The sequence below is a fragment of the Aedes albopictus genome, chromosome 1 (assembly GCF_035046485.1).
Source record: "Aedes albopictus strain Foshan chromosome 1, AalbF5, whole genome shotgun sequence".
Taxonomy (NCBI): Eukaryota; Metazoa; Arthropoda; class Insecta; order Diptera; family Culicidae; genus Aedes; species Aedes albopictus.
Window position 1 is genome coordinate 215,001,727 of NC_085136.1, and position 18,214 is coordinate 215,019,940.

The 18,214-nt window shown below is 42.4% G+C and overlaps 1 protein-coding gene across 1 annotated transcript; it reads right to left on the bottom strand.

Moving 5' to 3' along the window:
• Positions 1–9,703: 9,703 nt before the first annotated feature.
• LOC134291015 (uncharacterized) lies at positions 9,704–17,932 on the bottom strand. Its single transcript, XM_062858269.1, has 2 exons — positions 17,341–17,932; positions 9,704–11,488 (listed from the first exon to the last, which is right to left on the bottom strand). The coding sequence occupies exons 1-2, from the start codon at positions 17,930–17,932 to the stop codon at positions 9,924–9,926; spliced, it is 2,157 nt and encodes a 718-aa protein (XP_062714253.1). The 3' UTR covers positions 9,704–9,923.
• Between the last annotated feature and the right edge of the window lie 282 nt (positions 17,933–18,214).

The following is an 18,214-nucleotide window of genomic DNA, read 5'->3' on the forward strand; positions in this document are numbered from 1 at the left end:
GGATAAATAATTGTTCTAGTAATAATGTATTAGTAGAGAATACAGTGTAAGGAATTGAAGGAATTAAAGTTGAAGAATCCATCTACAAGGATGTAATACTGTCTTCTCTCACTTTACTCTGTCAGGAAATCCACTCCATCGTCTGGATGTAAGTCCAATGATGCCCTGATGCACGCTTTCCACCCCATATAGTTATGTGGCTCATATTATGTTTTTTATGATGAAATATTATGCCTCTCAAGAAAAATCAGAATATGGCGATTATCTGCCTCTGGCTTCTGATATTAGCGCGACAGTCACTAATCATAACAGCGTCACCAGATTTAGAAGTATATAATTCCACTATATGGGGTTTGACAGCAAGAACACTCATTCCACTGAGCTACTCTTGCCGTTCGTCACAAATACATTCAAAAACATCTGTCACTTCGCGAAACCCACGTGCTTTTGTTTTTGGCGGGAACACTTTTTCTTTTGTTTTGCCTTGCGACTGTCATGCGGCGGTATGCATTGCGAGCGTACGACCGCCACAGGACTCTAATAAAAGATAAGCGCGACAATATAATATTGAAATATGTTAAAATAAATACAATATAGTATAAATAAATATGGCAAATCAATGATCAATAAAATATGGTATATTCAATAATCTGTCGGACACATAAATGTCTCATGTTACATTTCGACATTTTTGAGTTTTTTTATGTCAAACATCGTATTAAGATATGAATTTTTGAGATGTTTTGCCAGGATATGAATTTATATATATTTGACGTCAACCAAATGCGATAAAAGCCAAAGTTCATTTTGAAACTCCAATTGCGTTTTAACGTGTTTTTCTATTGAAACATTCGACATTTAAGCGTCCGTGGTCAGTGTGCTGAAATAAAATATACTGTACATATACTGTAGTGAAATAAAATAAGGTATCAATTCGTAGATAATCTGGATGTTTAAATAATATACAATTAGGGAAATATGCAACAATATATTGAATAATGAATATTAATATAAATAATTTTAAGATGCCCTGATGCACCCTCCCTACCCCATAAAACTGACATAAACAATAATGAAATGTTCACATTATAATACAATGAAATGTATATAACGAAGTGAAATATAAATGTAAATGTATATAACGAAATGAAATATAATACCGTCTACCCCCGTTGGTTTGGCCTCATCTAATCTGAACACTTTTTAATTTGAACCCCTCTAATCTGCACATCGTTCAAACTAAAAATGGCTCAAACGTCATTCTGCTCATGGAACGGAGTGAAACGGAATGCAGAATCAAAACAAAACAGCAAAAAGGGTTGCCATCAGTGTGTTTTCCGATGCCTACAGGGTTACTAGAAGTTCAAATTAAAAATGAACCCCGTTGGTTTGCATGAGGTGTCGTTCAAACCAACGGGGGTAGACGGTATAGCAAAAATAAATAAGATAAATGATAATATAGAAAAAATAAACGTTATTTGCTAACGGGTACCTATATCGAGTTGGAAGAGTAGGAATGTATTATAATAAACTATGTAGGTAGCCATTATCATAGGTCTTGCTCTGCATGCAATTCCACTTAACATTGAAAGTTAATTTAATTACCACTCCGACTTCAACTCACCGCTACATGAAAGGCCAAAGGGGGAGAGACTAACATAAAATCCGCAGGGTTATGTGAATCTCTTTTAAACAATGTGATACAACTGGGAGAATGATGAAATTCTCATAGCTTGTCAAGCTTGCTAAGGCGCGTCAAATACATTGCAATTATTGGGAAAGAAGAACATATCAATCAGGATGTTACAGAATCTCCTAGCCATATTCTGGATGGTAATCCACTCCGTCGTACAGTACCTGACACACCTTTCAAAGCCAATATATGTAGTTATATAGTCAATGGTATAATCAATTAACAATGGTATACATGGTATAATAAGTATGTGTGTGCTGCAATAAGCCAAACACTTGTCTAACAAAGCCTTGACCGCCACAAGTTAAAATGGCAATATAGATATAGTACAATACAATAAATCGTGCTAATATAGCTATAATTAAAGAAAATATACATACTACAGTCAGATGAAAAAATATAGGTAATTATAAGAAATATTATTTGCCTAGGAGTAGTATTATTTCCATCGACCTGTGATTATTGTAATAGTAGTAATAAATATAGCATACAATAAAGTGAATTGTAAAATACTAAAAGAACAAATAAATACATATGAAATGAATTATATTTTAAATAATCACGGAGCTGTAACTGACTATCTCTATAAAAAATGAAATATATGTTAAAAACTGTCCATGGCATACATATAACATGGACGATAGTAATATGCATTTTCAATCAATATATTAATGTCATGTATGGAGAATATACCGATAGTTCTATAGATGAATTCATTTGATTTGAGCCAAACAAAATCAAGTTTCCTAGATTCTTTGTTTTAAACTACTCTTTTCGAGGCTGCTCACGGCGGTGATGTACTTAATGTGTGATATTTTTGGAAACTCGGCTGAAAAACTATGTTACTTGTTATAAAGTATTGCAACTAAAGCAGGAGATTATTTAAGAAAAATAAAGATATTTGGGCTGCAAATTATTGACCAATCCAAATTCCTGTGTGGTAGTGGTTTGTTTTCAGATTTCCCGTGTTAATCTATCTGTAAGAACTTTGTAAACATCTTTTGTTCTCACGTATATGGATAGGCTTGCATTAGGTTTCGTGAGACATTTTTTGGACAACTCAATAGTCAAATTCTAAATAATAAGACCAGGCTAGAACCCCCACCCAGATGGTTCCAGTTCCCTATACGTATGACAAAATTACATTTCCTCATACATTTGTAAATCGCCCGCGAAATAAACAAACCCCGAACGCGGCTAAAAAGGAAGAAACTCCTCTACCCCAACCGCGACACGGGTTCGTTCTAAGGACAAACACACCACCCTAACGGCCAGTCAAACCCAACAACACGATCGACCATCTCAACCGAGAACCCCGACACCAGAGCGGGATCTCCTCCAATCATAATTGGACGATTCTGATTAGAAAACGGCCCCGCTCTGGTGTCAAAATCCTCGAACCGAGCGAACTCCACTCATCGGTGGTGGATAAATTCATGCTAAGCACACAATGCTCAAACACACACAAATTCGAGAGAGGTGCCCGGTTGCAAGGCCAGACGTAACCAACCGTGTACCGTCTACCCCCGTTGGTTTGGCCTCATCTAATCTGAACACTTTTTAATTTGAACCCCTCTAATCTGCACATCGTTCAAACTAAAAATGGCTCAAACGTCATTCTGCTCATGGAACGGAGTGAAACGGAATGCAGAATCAAAACAAAACAGCAAAAAGGGTTGCCATCAGTGTGTTTTCCGATGCCTACAGGGTTACTAGAAGTTCAAATTAAAAATGAACCCCGTTGGTTTGCATGAGGTGTCGTTCAAACCAACGGGGGTAGACGGTATTGAGTTGTCCAAAAAATGTCTCACGAAACCTAATGCAAGGCTATCCATATACGTGAGAACAAACGATGTTTACAAAGTTCTTACAGATAGATTAACACGGGAAATCTGAACACAAACCCCTACCACACAGGAATTTGGATTGGTCAATGCGGTGTGTATGTATCAAGTGACAGCTCCGCTCATTTACAAACTGCAGACCACCAAACAGCAGCAAAAAAAATGTTCAGACGGACGGACGTACACACCAAGCTCAGCAACAACCACACGGCCAGGTCCGACCAGGCGCCTAAGCGGGTGAACAGTGCCAAACACATACTCTCCTATAAGCACATATCACGCACACCATGTTCCGTTGCAATAAACTAATCCTCCATCCGCGCACTCAAACCAAACCGACGGTGCTGCCCATATTCGCATAGTCGATGTAAGCGCCACTGTACTTTTCAACATGCTTTTGAAATTTTAACAATGAATAAATATAAATTTCAAGATTTTTACCACGTTTACATCTAACTAAGTGTTAGATCTTGTGATCAATTGAATAACATTGGTTACAAATATGCACACGCGTAAAATATTAGCTTTTGTACGGTGGCATTGCCAATGGTGGTTACATCGACTATGCGAATATGGGCAGGGTGCTGTGTGTACCAAAAATGCATCTGTTTTTCAAAATCAACAACCTGACCCATCCTCCGATGAACAAAATTCACCTGGTCCGAGAAATCCGACACCAGGGCGATGCCGCCCCCAACCAGAATCGTCCAATTCTGACTGGAAACGACCCCTCTCCAGTGTCAAAACTCTCGGACCGAGTAAACCCCGTTCATCGTGGATAAGCCGTACATGCTTGCACACTATCAAAGAACCCACTAAGTCGAGAGGGAGAGCAAGACAACCAGGGACACGCGATTCAAAACTGCACCATCACTGGGAGATATCAACATTGTCTACTAATGCCATACGACTCACACAAGTGTAAACGTGTGTGAACCAAATAACACGTAGGCGCCCCAATTCATTGACGCCAACGTCTCACTATCAAAATAAACAGATGATTCCATGTATATGAATTCAACAAATTATCTCCCTGCTCATTAATAGCACTATCACAAGAAAAATACTTAGCTCAGTTTGCAGTCAACAATCCTCGTCTCCGTGTTGCAGCATAGCTACTTCCATGGCTCGGCATACATCCGCTTGGTACGTGTTCACCTCACACATCACAAATAACGCCATCACTGTATCCACGGTGTTTAGTTGGTTTTTAGTAGTCGTTCCCTCTATCACAATACTATGACGAACGATGTGATATTTTCACTGAGACATATGCAACGTTCTTTCACACACATTGAACAAGAAAACCGCACCACGAGATCGAACATGGAATAAAATGGCTGATGGCCAACAGACCGAATCATGGAAAGAAAAAAAAATCACTTTTGCTCTTTTACGGGAACTTTCTGGATGAAATTTTAATTTCAGCAATGAAAGGTGACCACACTCCTACAGAAAACACTCAACTTTGCAATAATTATCACAGAAAACACTAAAATATCAACGAACTATCGGACCGACTATAAAATCACGACGACTGCTACTTCGAACTGGCGCCGAACGGTGCTAGTTGGCCAGAAAAAAGAAGAAGAGGCTAGATACATCCCGAAGGTATTGATATGCGATCAAAATTCTACCAATCGGTCACTTTTCAAGAAACTTATAGCAACAGCGTTTTTCACTCACAGTCGATATGCGATTTGAGAATTCGAATGGTGGAAATGTGTCGTAGTAAAGGAAACGTCTAGTGCAAATGTGTAAACTTCAATGGAAGGAAGTGCCAACAAAAGTTCCGAAGGTCGATGTGAGGCGGGATCAGGGTTTCGGATCCTCGCATTTTAGCGCCCCTCGTGTTATTCGCCACTCGCTCGAGAAATGTGTCTGCTTAAAAACGCCGGTGCCCTTTTCACACACGATGCTCGCACTCCATGAACGGTGTTTACATTTTTCCTTTCAAATGCTATTCGTGAGCTACCGAATTGTTGACATTCGGCGAGTCATACACACGGCACTCATTTAGCACTCGAATCTGCACGATAGCTGCTTGCCGTCATTCGGTGTTGATTATCGTTTACTGTTGATCGGTTTATTTACATTCGCGAACGATTGAACGATTCGCGAATAAAGATCGGTGAGTAGCCCACAGAATATTGCGAATGGTTTAATCTTGGCTTCAATAATTATCAATCCTGCTATATATTTACACTTCCAACCACAATTCTGTATTGCAGATCTTGCCGCTGGCCAGAAAATGGTAAAGTTTTGCCACCTACAATCCTCCGATTATGCCGGAAAATTTTCGTTGGATAGCATCAGCAACATCACAGTTGCAAATTTCGTCAGCTACAAAAGCACGGAGAAGGATGCCAATAATAGAAAAATCCCTTATGTGAATTGAAACTATTCTGTTTTGTGTAAGTTCGAAGGCTAAATTTATGTGCACCCGATATTGAAGAGAAAACCGTGTTTTTTTGTCAAGAGACACGACGGGCAAACAGATAACTACTTGGCGATGGTTTATGGACGAACAGGACAAGTTTTACTGAATGTTTGACACGTTCTACATGCAAAGCTAGTGTACCCCAGTCAGCACTATATGGTTTTGGACATACCAGTTTGGAGGACATCCTTAACTGCCCATAGAACGATTGAGGGCGTTTTTCAACTGGCAAAGCAACTTGGTGCGATAGCAATCCCGGATGAAGGAGTTGCTCCTGCAATTCGTTTCCATGCTTTGGTAGACCAAAATATGTATCGGCCACTTGACTGAAAAAAATGTGTTAAAACTTGCCGAGTAAAGTTCAACCCTACTTAATTGTTTGTCAATAGTTACCCTATGGCTTAAGAAGGGTAAGAAATAACATAACATACCAGGCTGTAACCAGAATGTTGTTGAAGCTCTGTTTCACCTAGTTCATTTGATTTACGGATTCGTAATGTCCAATCTTTCTAAACCTCCAGTGCCCCCCTCGCATAACAGTCCCATCTTTGCTGGGTTTCCCATTCATATGGGACTTTTATGCGAGTGGGAATAGTTAAGTCTATATTGTTTTGCATGTCATTTTGCCTTTTATAATATGCATCACAATTTTGTTTAAAAACGGATCCACTTTAGAATTATTTGATTTCTTCTCTGGAATATGGTCGAGATGTGGTCTATTAGATTTTGCTAACGCAAACATTTATGGCATTAAAATATACGTTTTCTTATAAAACCTTCTTTCCTAGCATAACGTCTCAACTGGGATAAAACTTCCTTCCCAGAATAGTCTTTAAAGCCGACTTCAACAATTATAAATTGAAAACTTTTTTTACTATGTTACATTAGTATGTTTGGGCTAACATTTGAAAAGGGTCTATCTGCTTTGTGTAAACAAACACGCTTCTGTCTCTGTAGGGTCTATTTGCACCCATCCATGCACAACTTCCAGAAAGAGTAATCTTCAAGCTGTATGTTATGGTTGTTCATGTGCGTAGGTGGATACAGATGGACCCTTAAGAAACTGAAGCATGTTTGATTACAATAAGATAATAGGCCCATGCAGACTGGAGGGTACGCTTTGTTGTTCGATATTTCAAAAAACATGACACCAAAACTGAACTATAAGTTGGAACCGACCCCATACACCTTTAACGTGGCTTTGTGCCTGTGAGTCATCCATCGAAGCTAAAGATGGCCGCTTAAGCCATGCTATACACACTTATTTATGATTTAGGTGTTCGGTTTTTCCAACTGGGTTCGGGCAGTAAATCACCAAATTAAAGACAATTCAGTATTTCTCACGAAAATTTACTGACTTTCAGTGAACAGACTGCCCTTTTTACTGAGTATGACAAATACAATAACTGAACTTTCAGTAATGTTGGTACTTTACTGAACACAGCCAAAAACCAGTGAAACTAAGTACCGACTTTCAGTAAATATTGCTTTTCTACCGAGTTTTCGTGAGAAATAAATGTAAATATTCGATTGCCCTTCGGAGCAGCTGTCAAGCGGCAAAGATATTCCTCCTTCAGCAGCTTTGTTCACCATTCGATTTTCAGCAGGAAATTTAGCCGCTGCTGCGTTTTCGCTAACTAGGGTAAGTATTAGCACAAAATCTACAACAAATTGCACATTCGTAATGAAACGGCTTTTGGCTAACGGTGCTCATTGTGAAACCTCTGCCGTAGATACGCATACTACGACAGCGGGAGATTCTCGAAGCTGGTCTAGTGTACCCAAATTGTTTCCCTAAGCAAATTGTCGTAGATTTTGTGTTTCCCTAGTGAGGCAAAAACAATCCATTAGAACAATTAGTTCAAGGATCCGCATCCTTGAGAGAATGAAAATGAAAATCTAGCGGATGCCTCCTGGGGAACCGGGGACTCAGTGAATTTCAGTAAATAAATAATTAACTGAAAAGTCAGTAATTTTTTTCATAAAAAAATACTGGGTTTTTCGGTAACTTTTGACAGATCTTCAAATTTCTAGTTTACTGAGTTTTTCGTAATGATTAAATTACCGAGTAGTCAGCAGTTCAAAACCCCAGTAAAATTTTACCGAAGTCGGTAATCTGAAATGGCTGTGTACATTCTACAGAAAACTATTTTCCAGAACTCAACTCCACAGTAAATCATTTTCCGAATAAAAAGAACGTCAGTCGAAATAAGTAGACTACATCAATTCACAACTTGCTCACATTCGCAAGATCAATCTGCAACTGGTCCGCCAACCCAACACGCCTGCCCTCCAGGTCTTCTTTTAGGGGCTGTCCATAAACCACGTGGTCATTTTTTGGGACTTTTCAACCCCCCCCGCGTGGTCATTTGTCCATACAAAAATTTTTATTTGTCCATTCAAAATGGTCATTGGCCGAAACCCCCCCCCCCCCCCTCATGACCACGTGGTTTATGGACAGCCCCTTACCATCCGAATCTCTTGCGAAAACCAGCCCCTGCAATGTTGTCCAGTATCCTTACAACATGCCCTGCTTATCTTATCCTTCCAGCTTTTATCACTTTCTTGATGCAAGAAATATTCGTTTCTGGGGGGTTTATTGTATTTTGCTTCAGAGAAATTAGTTTATTTTAAGCAGATTTTAATGACTACACAACACATTTGTAGTTTTACTATTGGGTATTCTCCAGATCGTGGCGTAATAGTACTCAATAGTTTATCCCGTAAGGGCGCCTGCGTCGTATGACGAAGGACTTATCAGGCTCAGCTTTTTTTTTCTAAACTGCCTGTCGCATTGTCGATCATCACGTCCTCGTTTTGCTTGCGTGATTTCTTGAATTTTGAGGAATATCATATTGAAAACCGTATGGCATCATGAGCTACTTTCAATGAGCTATAGGTTCTCTTTACGTTATGCGTTTTATAGTGCCCTTTTGAGAGCATTGATTGATCCCATTGTATTTCCTCTTCTGCCTTTCCTATTTCTTCACCTTTTCCCTGTTTTAATACCGTCCTATTTCCCATTGCCCCTCCAGCTCTTCTTCTTCTTGGCGTATCGTCCCAAGTGGGACTAAGCTTGCATCTCAGATTGGTGCTCATAGAACACCAATCTGAGAAGCAAGCTTACTCCCAGTTGGGACTTCTACAGTTATTGACTGAGAGTTTCCCCTTTTGCATTCGTATGGCAGGCACGAACATATTTTCTGCTCAAGGAAATCAACGAAAGTTCCCTTACAAAAAGTTACTGATCCGACCGGGAATCAAATCCGTCACCCTCAGCATAGTCACGTTGAATACCCGTGTGCTCACCACATCAGCAATATGTACCAATAGGCTCGGGGTCTTCATGTACCGTGCGAATCTTTTACTTTTACCAGCCTTGAGGATCGTTGTCCAGCATTATCACAACATGCCCTGCCCACTGCATCCTTCCAGTTCTTGTCACCTTGCGGAGTGCAGCGAGCTTATGGATTATTATTCGCTGCCACACGCCGTCCTTTTGCACACCACCAAGATGGTTCTGAGACGATTGAACACTTTGACTGCCATGTGCAGGATAGTTGTCCCATGTTCTACAGGAATCCCTATTAACATGGGACAACTATGCTGCACACGGCAGTCTGGCTTAATCTGCTTCTTGAGTGGGTAGAAACGGCCAACGTAAATCAATTGGAAGCGAAACAACATTAAACCACGAATACCAAAGTTTAGGAATCTCAGACCCCCCATCCCACCATAATCCCCTCTCGTTGACTTACACCCATATGAAAATTTCGAAATTTGTATGGAGCGGAGACTTTGGCCAACCCCCCCCCCCTCCCCTCTCCCCTAAAATTGATGTATTTTCAACAATTTTGAGTGAATAATGAGTAATGTTTCAATTTTGGTTCATTTCATCTTTATTTCATTGAACAATACAAAACTTGGATTTCTCCGCTTGGGTACATCACTGGCCACTTTCTTCTTGAGCGTCAGTTTCGCACGTAGGCCAATTCGTCAAAATTTCGTCATAAAACTCAGTAATATCATCATCAACCGGAATGTACGATTTGAGCTTCTTGATGTCATCAATTTTCTTTATATTTATCGGTACTTTTCCTGCTGGATATGCTGGATTTGTTGGGAGTTTTAGTTGTCCTGGCTTGGACAACAGCCGGAAAGTGTTATTTTTAGCACCACGAATGTAGTCTTTCGCCACCACTAGGTCCTTATTTTCTTCCGAGTGAGAAAAATGGTTGAACTGCGACACCTTGAAGTGAACCTTCTGGTCCTTTGGGGTACTTCTGCCACTAGTTTCCAATGATATCGCTGCTTTCTTGTAGTACTTTGGCCACCAAGATTTGAAGTCAATGATATCCTTGGCCTCGATAGTTTGAACTTCAAATCGGTTACGCTTGGCAGCAGATCTGATAAGATCTACATATTCCTCAACTGTGTAGACGCGGTCAACTTTGCTGATCTTCTTCTTCAATACGGCGAAGTCTCTATCACATGGCAAGAATGAATGCCCCCTGATTGGGAAGTATTGATCGACTGAATCAAATTTTCCCAGAGAGACCAAGGCCGAGCACATCCTCACCATCGTATTATTCTTATTCTGTGCCGCACATCCATCCGAAAAAATATGCAGCCGTCTGGCAGATTTCAATTTGTCGGTTATGTACTGCATTACAAAAGAGCAAACTTCGTTTGGACCCTTCGTTCCGTTTCCTTCGTAATAAACAAAAAATTTGGCACTGTTGTTTTTCAAGTTATGGATACCAAAAACATTTACTGTAAGTTGTCTCAAGTAGAACGCTTCTTGAACCGGAATATTTGGAATATGCAAGTTCTGCATGTAATCCATGGCAATAACTGCAACACTGTCATCTGATTGCTGGCTTATTCCGGTCATCAGTGATGAAAACACTTTAGCCCTACGTAGATGGACAGCTTTTTCATTAACAGCCACCCGTTTTGCTGTTTCATTAAGAGACGAATTCTTGATTTGAACAGACAGCTCTTCACATGTGCAACATGTATCTACTTGAGGACGACCGAAGGATAAATCAAAATGTTCACGGAAAATCTTCCTGTAATAGCAGTAGCTCAGCTTTGAGTTTGGATATTTCTCCTTGAACATACCAAACATGATCGTAAGATCAAGCTTCTCACTCAAATAATGCTTCTCGATCTCGGCACTTGTGTAATGGGCAATTTTCACGGGAAACGACGAAATACGTTTTTGTATAAGATCAGTTGTGGCACCTGGAATAGCATTTCCAGGAGACGATTTTCCCCGCGAATCATTTGGAAGCTTGCCCTGTGCAAGAAGAAGACACAATCTTCGAACGCGGCTCGGCGACACCCCGTGAAGGATTTCAAAAGCAGCTCGACACACGCCAACTTTTTTCAATGAAGTAGGGACATTGTATCCGTAGGTGTTTCCTCTATATGGTTTCCCGCCACCGACAGCAGTTTTCTCCCGCGGTGCACTGGTTTGATGTCGATCAAGTTTTGTAAGTAACAGTCCTGCTCGTTTTTAGTCCGCAAGTTCCGAAATTCACGAAGCAACCGCTCTTTATTTGCATCCGGAATGAACTCGCAGCAGTTTCTGTTGCACCTGGAAAGTAGGATTGATTGATTCTCCTTGCAATGCATCGGCGTTTGATTAATAATACTCACCCGCACTTTGAATCCAATGCTACAACAACCGGTGGTACATTTCTCCCTTTCCAATTCGTATAAGCCGCTCCCTGCAATCTGGCCCTTTTAATCACTTCCGATTTGTACTCCGACGTCCGTCGAACACCACGCTTCCGTTTGGTGGACGGTTCCGGCTTGTTATCATCGGAATCCGAACTCATTTTATCGAATTTGAATCGCAACACGCGCGCTGCCACCGAATGTAAACAAGCAATGAAAAATTCAAAGCTATTGAAGCGCCGCGCGTGGTGATAATCGGAAACATGCACTTAGGTGGTTTCTCAAACAAACGAATATTTTGAACCTTAATTTGAAAGGGTTTGTGGAACTGACTTTTTCTGAAATTTTCAGGGAAAGTGTATTTACCCTCAAAGATATGAAAACCGTCAAAAAGTCATTTTTGATAAAAATGTCACTTATGCGGTTTCTCAAACAAACGATTCATTTGTCACCTTACGTCACTCGATTCATAGGTGTACTGCCGATGGAGGCACAATTGTCCCATGTGCATTTTCGGCAATATTGAGATTTTGCAGCCTATAATCATGTATCATGGTGTACTTTCATAAAGAAAAATAAAAACAGGTAGTTTGTTCCGAAAAATGTTGAAAAAATTCAACGCGGATTTGTCACATTCTAAAATGTGGACGCATAAGCGTCACGTTTTGGTAGATAAGAAATGTCGGATATATTTAACATTGTAGCAGTGGTGTCATCGTGGTTACTCCAAGTTACTCACTGGGTAACCAGCTCTTCAGTTCAAAAAAAAAAAAAAATTTTTCAGGATGCAAAATATAATAAAATACCAATTTTGGTTATTTTGGGTGCACACTGTTAACGCCCTGACCACATCAGTTTTAGTGAATATGGATTTTTAAACAATTCGACATTCTGGACCGCCCCCTCGGGATGCGAAATATAATAAAATACCAATTTTGGTTATTTTGGGTGCACATGAATATGGATTTTTAAACAATTCGACATTCTGGACCGCCCCCTCGTAGTAGGGGTTTTAACGTGGAACAATGTATATGTATTTCATTCTCTTCAAGTTAAGCCTTTCGTGAAATCTATCATGATACATGTATTAGGTGTGTGTATGTGTCATCAAATAAAAAAAGGTCATTTATCTTACATAAATGGCTACTGACTTTCTGAACGTTTGATGGTCAATTCTGCATCCAGGAGGTCGATCATGTGGGCCCACAGCGTCTTATTCATCTTTAGCAACATGATGTCTTTGATGGATTTATCGCTAAGCCGTGATCTCAAATCCGTTAAAACCAACTTGAACTGACTGAAAGTTCTCTTCACCATCCCCTGCTTTGACGGGATGGACAATAAGGCCATAGCAATGCGGTACGTTTTGGGATTGGAGAGTTTACGCTGTTTCCAATATTTGATGATGTCGAAGCCGTCTGGTGTGATGGGTACTTTCGGGGGCTATTCCAACTTGATAATTTCTGCGAGGAATGATTCGTTGTTTGAGCTATGCGAAGAGTTTGAGTTTTCTCCATATTCACAAAACAGTTCGGCGAGATATGTTTCTATATAGTCCTCCGAAGCTGATGAACTGTCTTGTTGAACATTGGATTCCTCTTGAACCCCTTCTCCAGTCAAATCGTCGATTCGTGCCACAAGTGCCAGTAAGTATTTCTGTAATAATCATATGCAAAATAAAAACATGCTAATAGCTGACCAAACCTGATAGTGATATACTAACCTGTACCTTTTCCTCTGGACTAAGCCGGTTAGATCCAATAAAATTGAATCGTGGGTCAAAGAACAAACATGCAAGGAAAAGCATACTTCTACGGAGAGTTGCTGATCGTTTTTGCATGGATGCCAATAGTTTTTTGGCAAGAGCATTACCTGTGTCACTGATAATTTTCAGCTGAGCCTGGCACTGAAGCCAATCTGCGTAAAATTGTGACACAGGCAAATGATTTTTCTGTGCTTTAATGGTCAGCTTGAACAGCGGCTCAAATGCTTCCGTGAACTTTGTCATAAACGGCCAATACCGAGAAAAATCTGAAAAGGAATAGACTATTAGAAATTCATCCTGTAAAATTATTGGTTATATTTGAACAAACTAAATCGTAATTAAAAGAAAATTGGATTAAGTACGGTTCCTTTTAATGCCACTAAGAATTTGCATTCTTAGATACGTATTTTGAACTTCAAGGTTGTCTTCAATGTCTCGCACTTGACTCGACTCAAGTCAAGGCAGAGCCTGGTACTATTGCCAAAGGCGGGGAAACCACCCGGAGACCCGTCGGCATATAGACCAATATGCTTGATTGACACGGCGGGGAAGGTGCTCGAAAAGATCATCCTCAATAGAATGTTGAAGTTCACTGAGGGCGTGAATGGTCTCTCGAGCAACCAGTATGGCTTCCGGAAGGGGAGGTCCACCGTAGACGCTATCTTGTCGGTTACAAAAACCGCCGAGAAAGCACTCGAGCCTAAGAGGAGGGGAATTCGCTTCTGCGGGGTAGTGACTCTGGATGTAAGGAATGCATTCAATAGCGCCAGTTGGGCTGCTATTGCAGATGCGCTCTTGCGTCTGGGGATACCGGAGTACTTGTACAAGATTCTCGGAAGCTACTTTCAGAATCGCGTACTAGTATACGACACGGAGGTGGGTCGGAAGTGCTTTCACATAACCTCAGGAGTCCCGCAAGGTTCCATCCTGGGTCCGGTGTTATGGAATGTCATGTACGACGAGGTGTTGAGGTTAGAGTACCCAGTGGGAGTGGTGATTGTCGGATTTGCCGACGATATTACGCTCGAAGTCTACGGTGAAACGATCGAGGAGGTGAAGTTGACTACCGACCACTCGATCAAGGTTGTGGAGGCGTGGATGCGGTCCAGAAAACTGGAGCTGGCTCACCACAAGACAGAGGTGACGGTTGTTAACAACATGCAGTCGGCGCAGCAGACGGAGATCAGTGTAGGAGAGTGCACTATCCTGTCGAAGCGCTCTGTCAAGCACTTGGGCGTGATGATCGACGATAAGCTTACCTTCGGTAGCCACGTCGATTATGCCTGTAAAAGAGCCTCCACAGCTATTGCGGCACTGTCCCGGATGATGTCCAATAGCTCAGCGGTGTACGCCAGTAAGCGCAAGCTTCTGGCTAGTGTTGCTACGTCCATACTTAGGTATGGCGGCCCGGCGTGGGGTACCGCGCTAAGTACTGAATGCTACCGACGGAAGCTGGAAAGTACTTACAGGCTTATGTGTCTGAGGGTTGCAAGCGCGTACCGTACCGTGTCACACGACGCTCTCTGTGTCATTACTGGTATGGTGCCCATCAGCATTCTTATCAGTGAGGATATGGAGTGCTTCGAAATGCGCGGCACAAGAGGCATACGCAAGACTGTCAGGATGGCCTCTATGGTCAAATGGCAGCGCGCGTGGGACAGTTCCACCAAAGGAAGGTGGACCCATAGGTTGATACCGAGGGTAGATAGTTGGATTAATAGGCGCCATGGGGAAGTTTCATTCCACCTGACGCAGGTCCTTACAGGTCATGGTTGCTTCCGACAGTATCTACACCGTTTCGGGCATGCGGATTCTCCCGAATGCCCAGTGTGCAATGGTTTAGAGGAAACGGCGGACCACGTTTTGTTCGTGTGCCCGCGTTTTCGCACAATGCGTGACCGCATGCTTGCCACATGCGGGGAGGACACAACTCCGGACAACTTGGTCCAGAGAATGTGTAGGGATGAGATTAGCTGGAATGCCGTTTCAACGGCTATCACCCATATCGTCTGGGAGCTACAAAGGAGGTGGCGCGTGGACTCGGAGAATGGCTAGTCCAGATGCAGTACAAGAGGTGGTCCAGGGGTTCGAAGTCGGCTTCGTAGGTCATACCGGTGCCCTGCGGTCGAGATCGACCCTTACAGCGATTAAGTGGCCGCGGAGAGGAAGTCCCGGTAGCGGTGCTGTCGTGGCGTCAGTCTACTGGGTTGGATCTGAGCCCGCGGTTGGAAAGGGGTCCCCGGCAAGGGTCGGGGTAGGTGAGAACCTGCTGTCTGCAACCTACGGATGCAGCTGATAAGGCCTGAAGGGTAGTGATACCCTTGCCTTCAGCAGGTCAGATCGGGTTGCATGTGGGCATCAGTTCTTGATGTCCGCTCAGCAGTAGGGCGCGGGCGGGGTTGACCCTGCCCGCCTTCCGAGGACAAAGGGAGTGGCGAGGACCACTCGGGAAACTGGCTAAGCGCCAGCATGCTATCGTGATGGACTCTCCAGTGCGAGTCATCGATGATCGTTGCTGCTAGGCTACGGCAGCTAACCTTGAGGGTGCGATATGCACTAGCCCCTCTCTGAAGCAATACCTTCTTGGTGGTTCCGGAGAGACGTAGGGTTTGGCGACCATAGGAATGTGTTTTAGTGGGTCGAGGAGAGAGTAGTCCTGGCTTCTACCGGCATTGTAGAAGACGGCCTCATCCCCACACTACCCTAACCTTCCTGTTAGGGTGTCTGATGAGCAGATTTATCCCCCTATGGTTTAGAAGGAAAAAAAAAAAAAAAAGTCAAGTACGAGACACTGAAGACAACCTCACTGTTGAGGTCGAATTCTGTTATGTATTGTACCCTTTTCACATGTTTGTTCACAAATTCAAACTTACCGATGTCAGCATCATTAGTCTTCAGGATCGCCAGAAATGGAGTTCCTTCCAGTTGCCTCAGGTATCTCAGTAGCAGATACCAGACATTTCATCTGGTCTCGCATACCTTCGGAGGGAGAGGAATATTGTGAAATTTGAACACTTGAGCGTTGGCTTTATGGTGCATTTTTGGCACATTTTGTTAATGTTTGCCAGTCGAGGTTTGTATTCTCGAAGAACATCCCATACAGCTAATTAAGCTGTAGGTATGTGCCCCACATCTTACGCTATCCAAAATATCCAGCACAATTTCTTCATCATCAATTTCAACCTTTTCTACTGTTCGAGTTTCACCGGAAACTTCTTCCGAAAAGTCATCGCGTTCAGGTAGTAATTCCAACTTGGCTATAGCTCCAGCGTCTACGCTTAGCTGCGACACATCATCTTCAATTGGGTTCTTTAGGGGTATCCTGATTATTGCATAATCGGAATCTCCGTCCAAAAATTAGTCGAAATCCAAAATTTCATCATTTTCGGTGCCCGGGAACTATTTTTAAAATGCATTTAAAGTTTGTATGGGGAAATTTTTTTGTTCGGGGCGAACTGTCACTTTATCGATTGAACTGTCATTCTAGCCACGGAAATTAAAACTGTTTTGTTTATTTAACCATCAAAACAAATGAATCGGGACGTAATAAAATCACCTTATACTCGGAAAAATGAGCTCTTTCGATTAGGCTAAAGGAAATGGCAATATTTAATTCACTAAACAACCCAATTAGTCCTCTGTCTTCGTTCGGATCGTATGCTTGATCCAGCATTGCATACTCCTCACGGAGCATGCGTGCTAGGGACGGAGATCCATCATCTAGAGCTGGTCCCATCAAGTACTTCATGTACCGCAGCGCCGCCAGCATGTTGTTCCCGTTGTCGCTGGTAACGGTGAGTACCTGTTTATAGTTAAGCCCGAACTCCTTCATTTCAATGCAGAACGAGTGGCGTAAACGGAATCAGCATCAAGTAAAAGTTATGGGAAATAAGGCGCTTCCAGTAATACTTACCAAGATGATAAATTTGGATTTCCCCGTCCTCGTCTGCGAGGGACACGTTTATGGCAAAAAACGACCGCCCCAGCCGTGTTGCCGAATCGATTTTTAGGGCCACCAGCTGATTCTGGAACTTCTCCACCATAATACGGCGCATGATTTCCGCAACATGTGACACCAGGTTGGGCATTGTATTGCTGGTGACGTGCAACCCGTAGGCCTTCCATATTAGGCCTATCAGCAGCTGGGAACTTTCCCAGTCCGGAAAGCAAAGCGGAAGATTGTTTTCGGTGACGTACATTATGGACCCTTTCAGGGCGGATTTTCGGTCGTGTTCTGTGGTGATTTTCGAAGGTGACTGCTTCGGCCGCTTTGACGTACTGGGGGCATCTGCATTTTCGGTGTTATCCGGTAGGATTCCCAGTCGTCGGGCAACCTCAACATGGCACACTATGATGTGCCGCTTGAAGTTGGCAAGGACGAATGTTTTTTGCACATATTCGCACTTCCCGAGGTTGGCAAGACATCGGCATGTCTTTGTACCGGATCCGTCTGTTTGCTCTTCAAAAGCGTCGGCAATTTTCCGTTGAAGCGGTTTACGGCTCATTTAAAGACAATCACACCGTCTTCGGCCAGTGGCCGCACAGACTGAACATAACTAACATTAGACAACGGGACAACACATATAACACCCAGTGGCCCAGTGGAGAATTTTCCGTTTGACGAAAAGTTTTCCCCGACTGGAGCGGGAATCGAACCCACACTCCGAGGCTTACGAGACACCTAAACGACTGACGCCGCTAACCGCTCGGTCACGAAGCCCACCCATTTCAGCGGCTTGAACTTAAACACAAACACGAGCTACCACCACGAACCGCATCGGCAAACA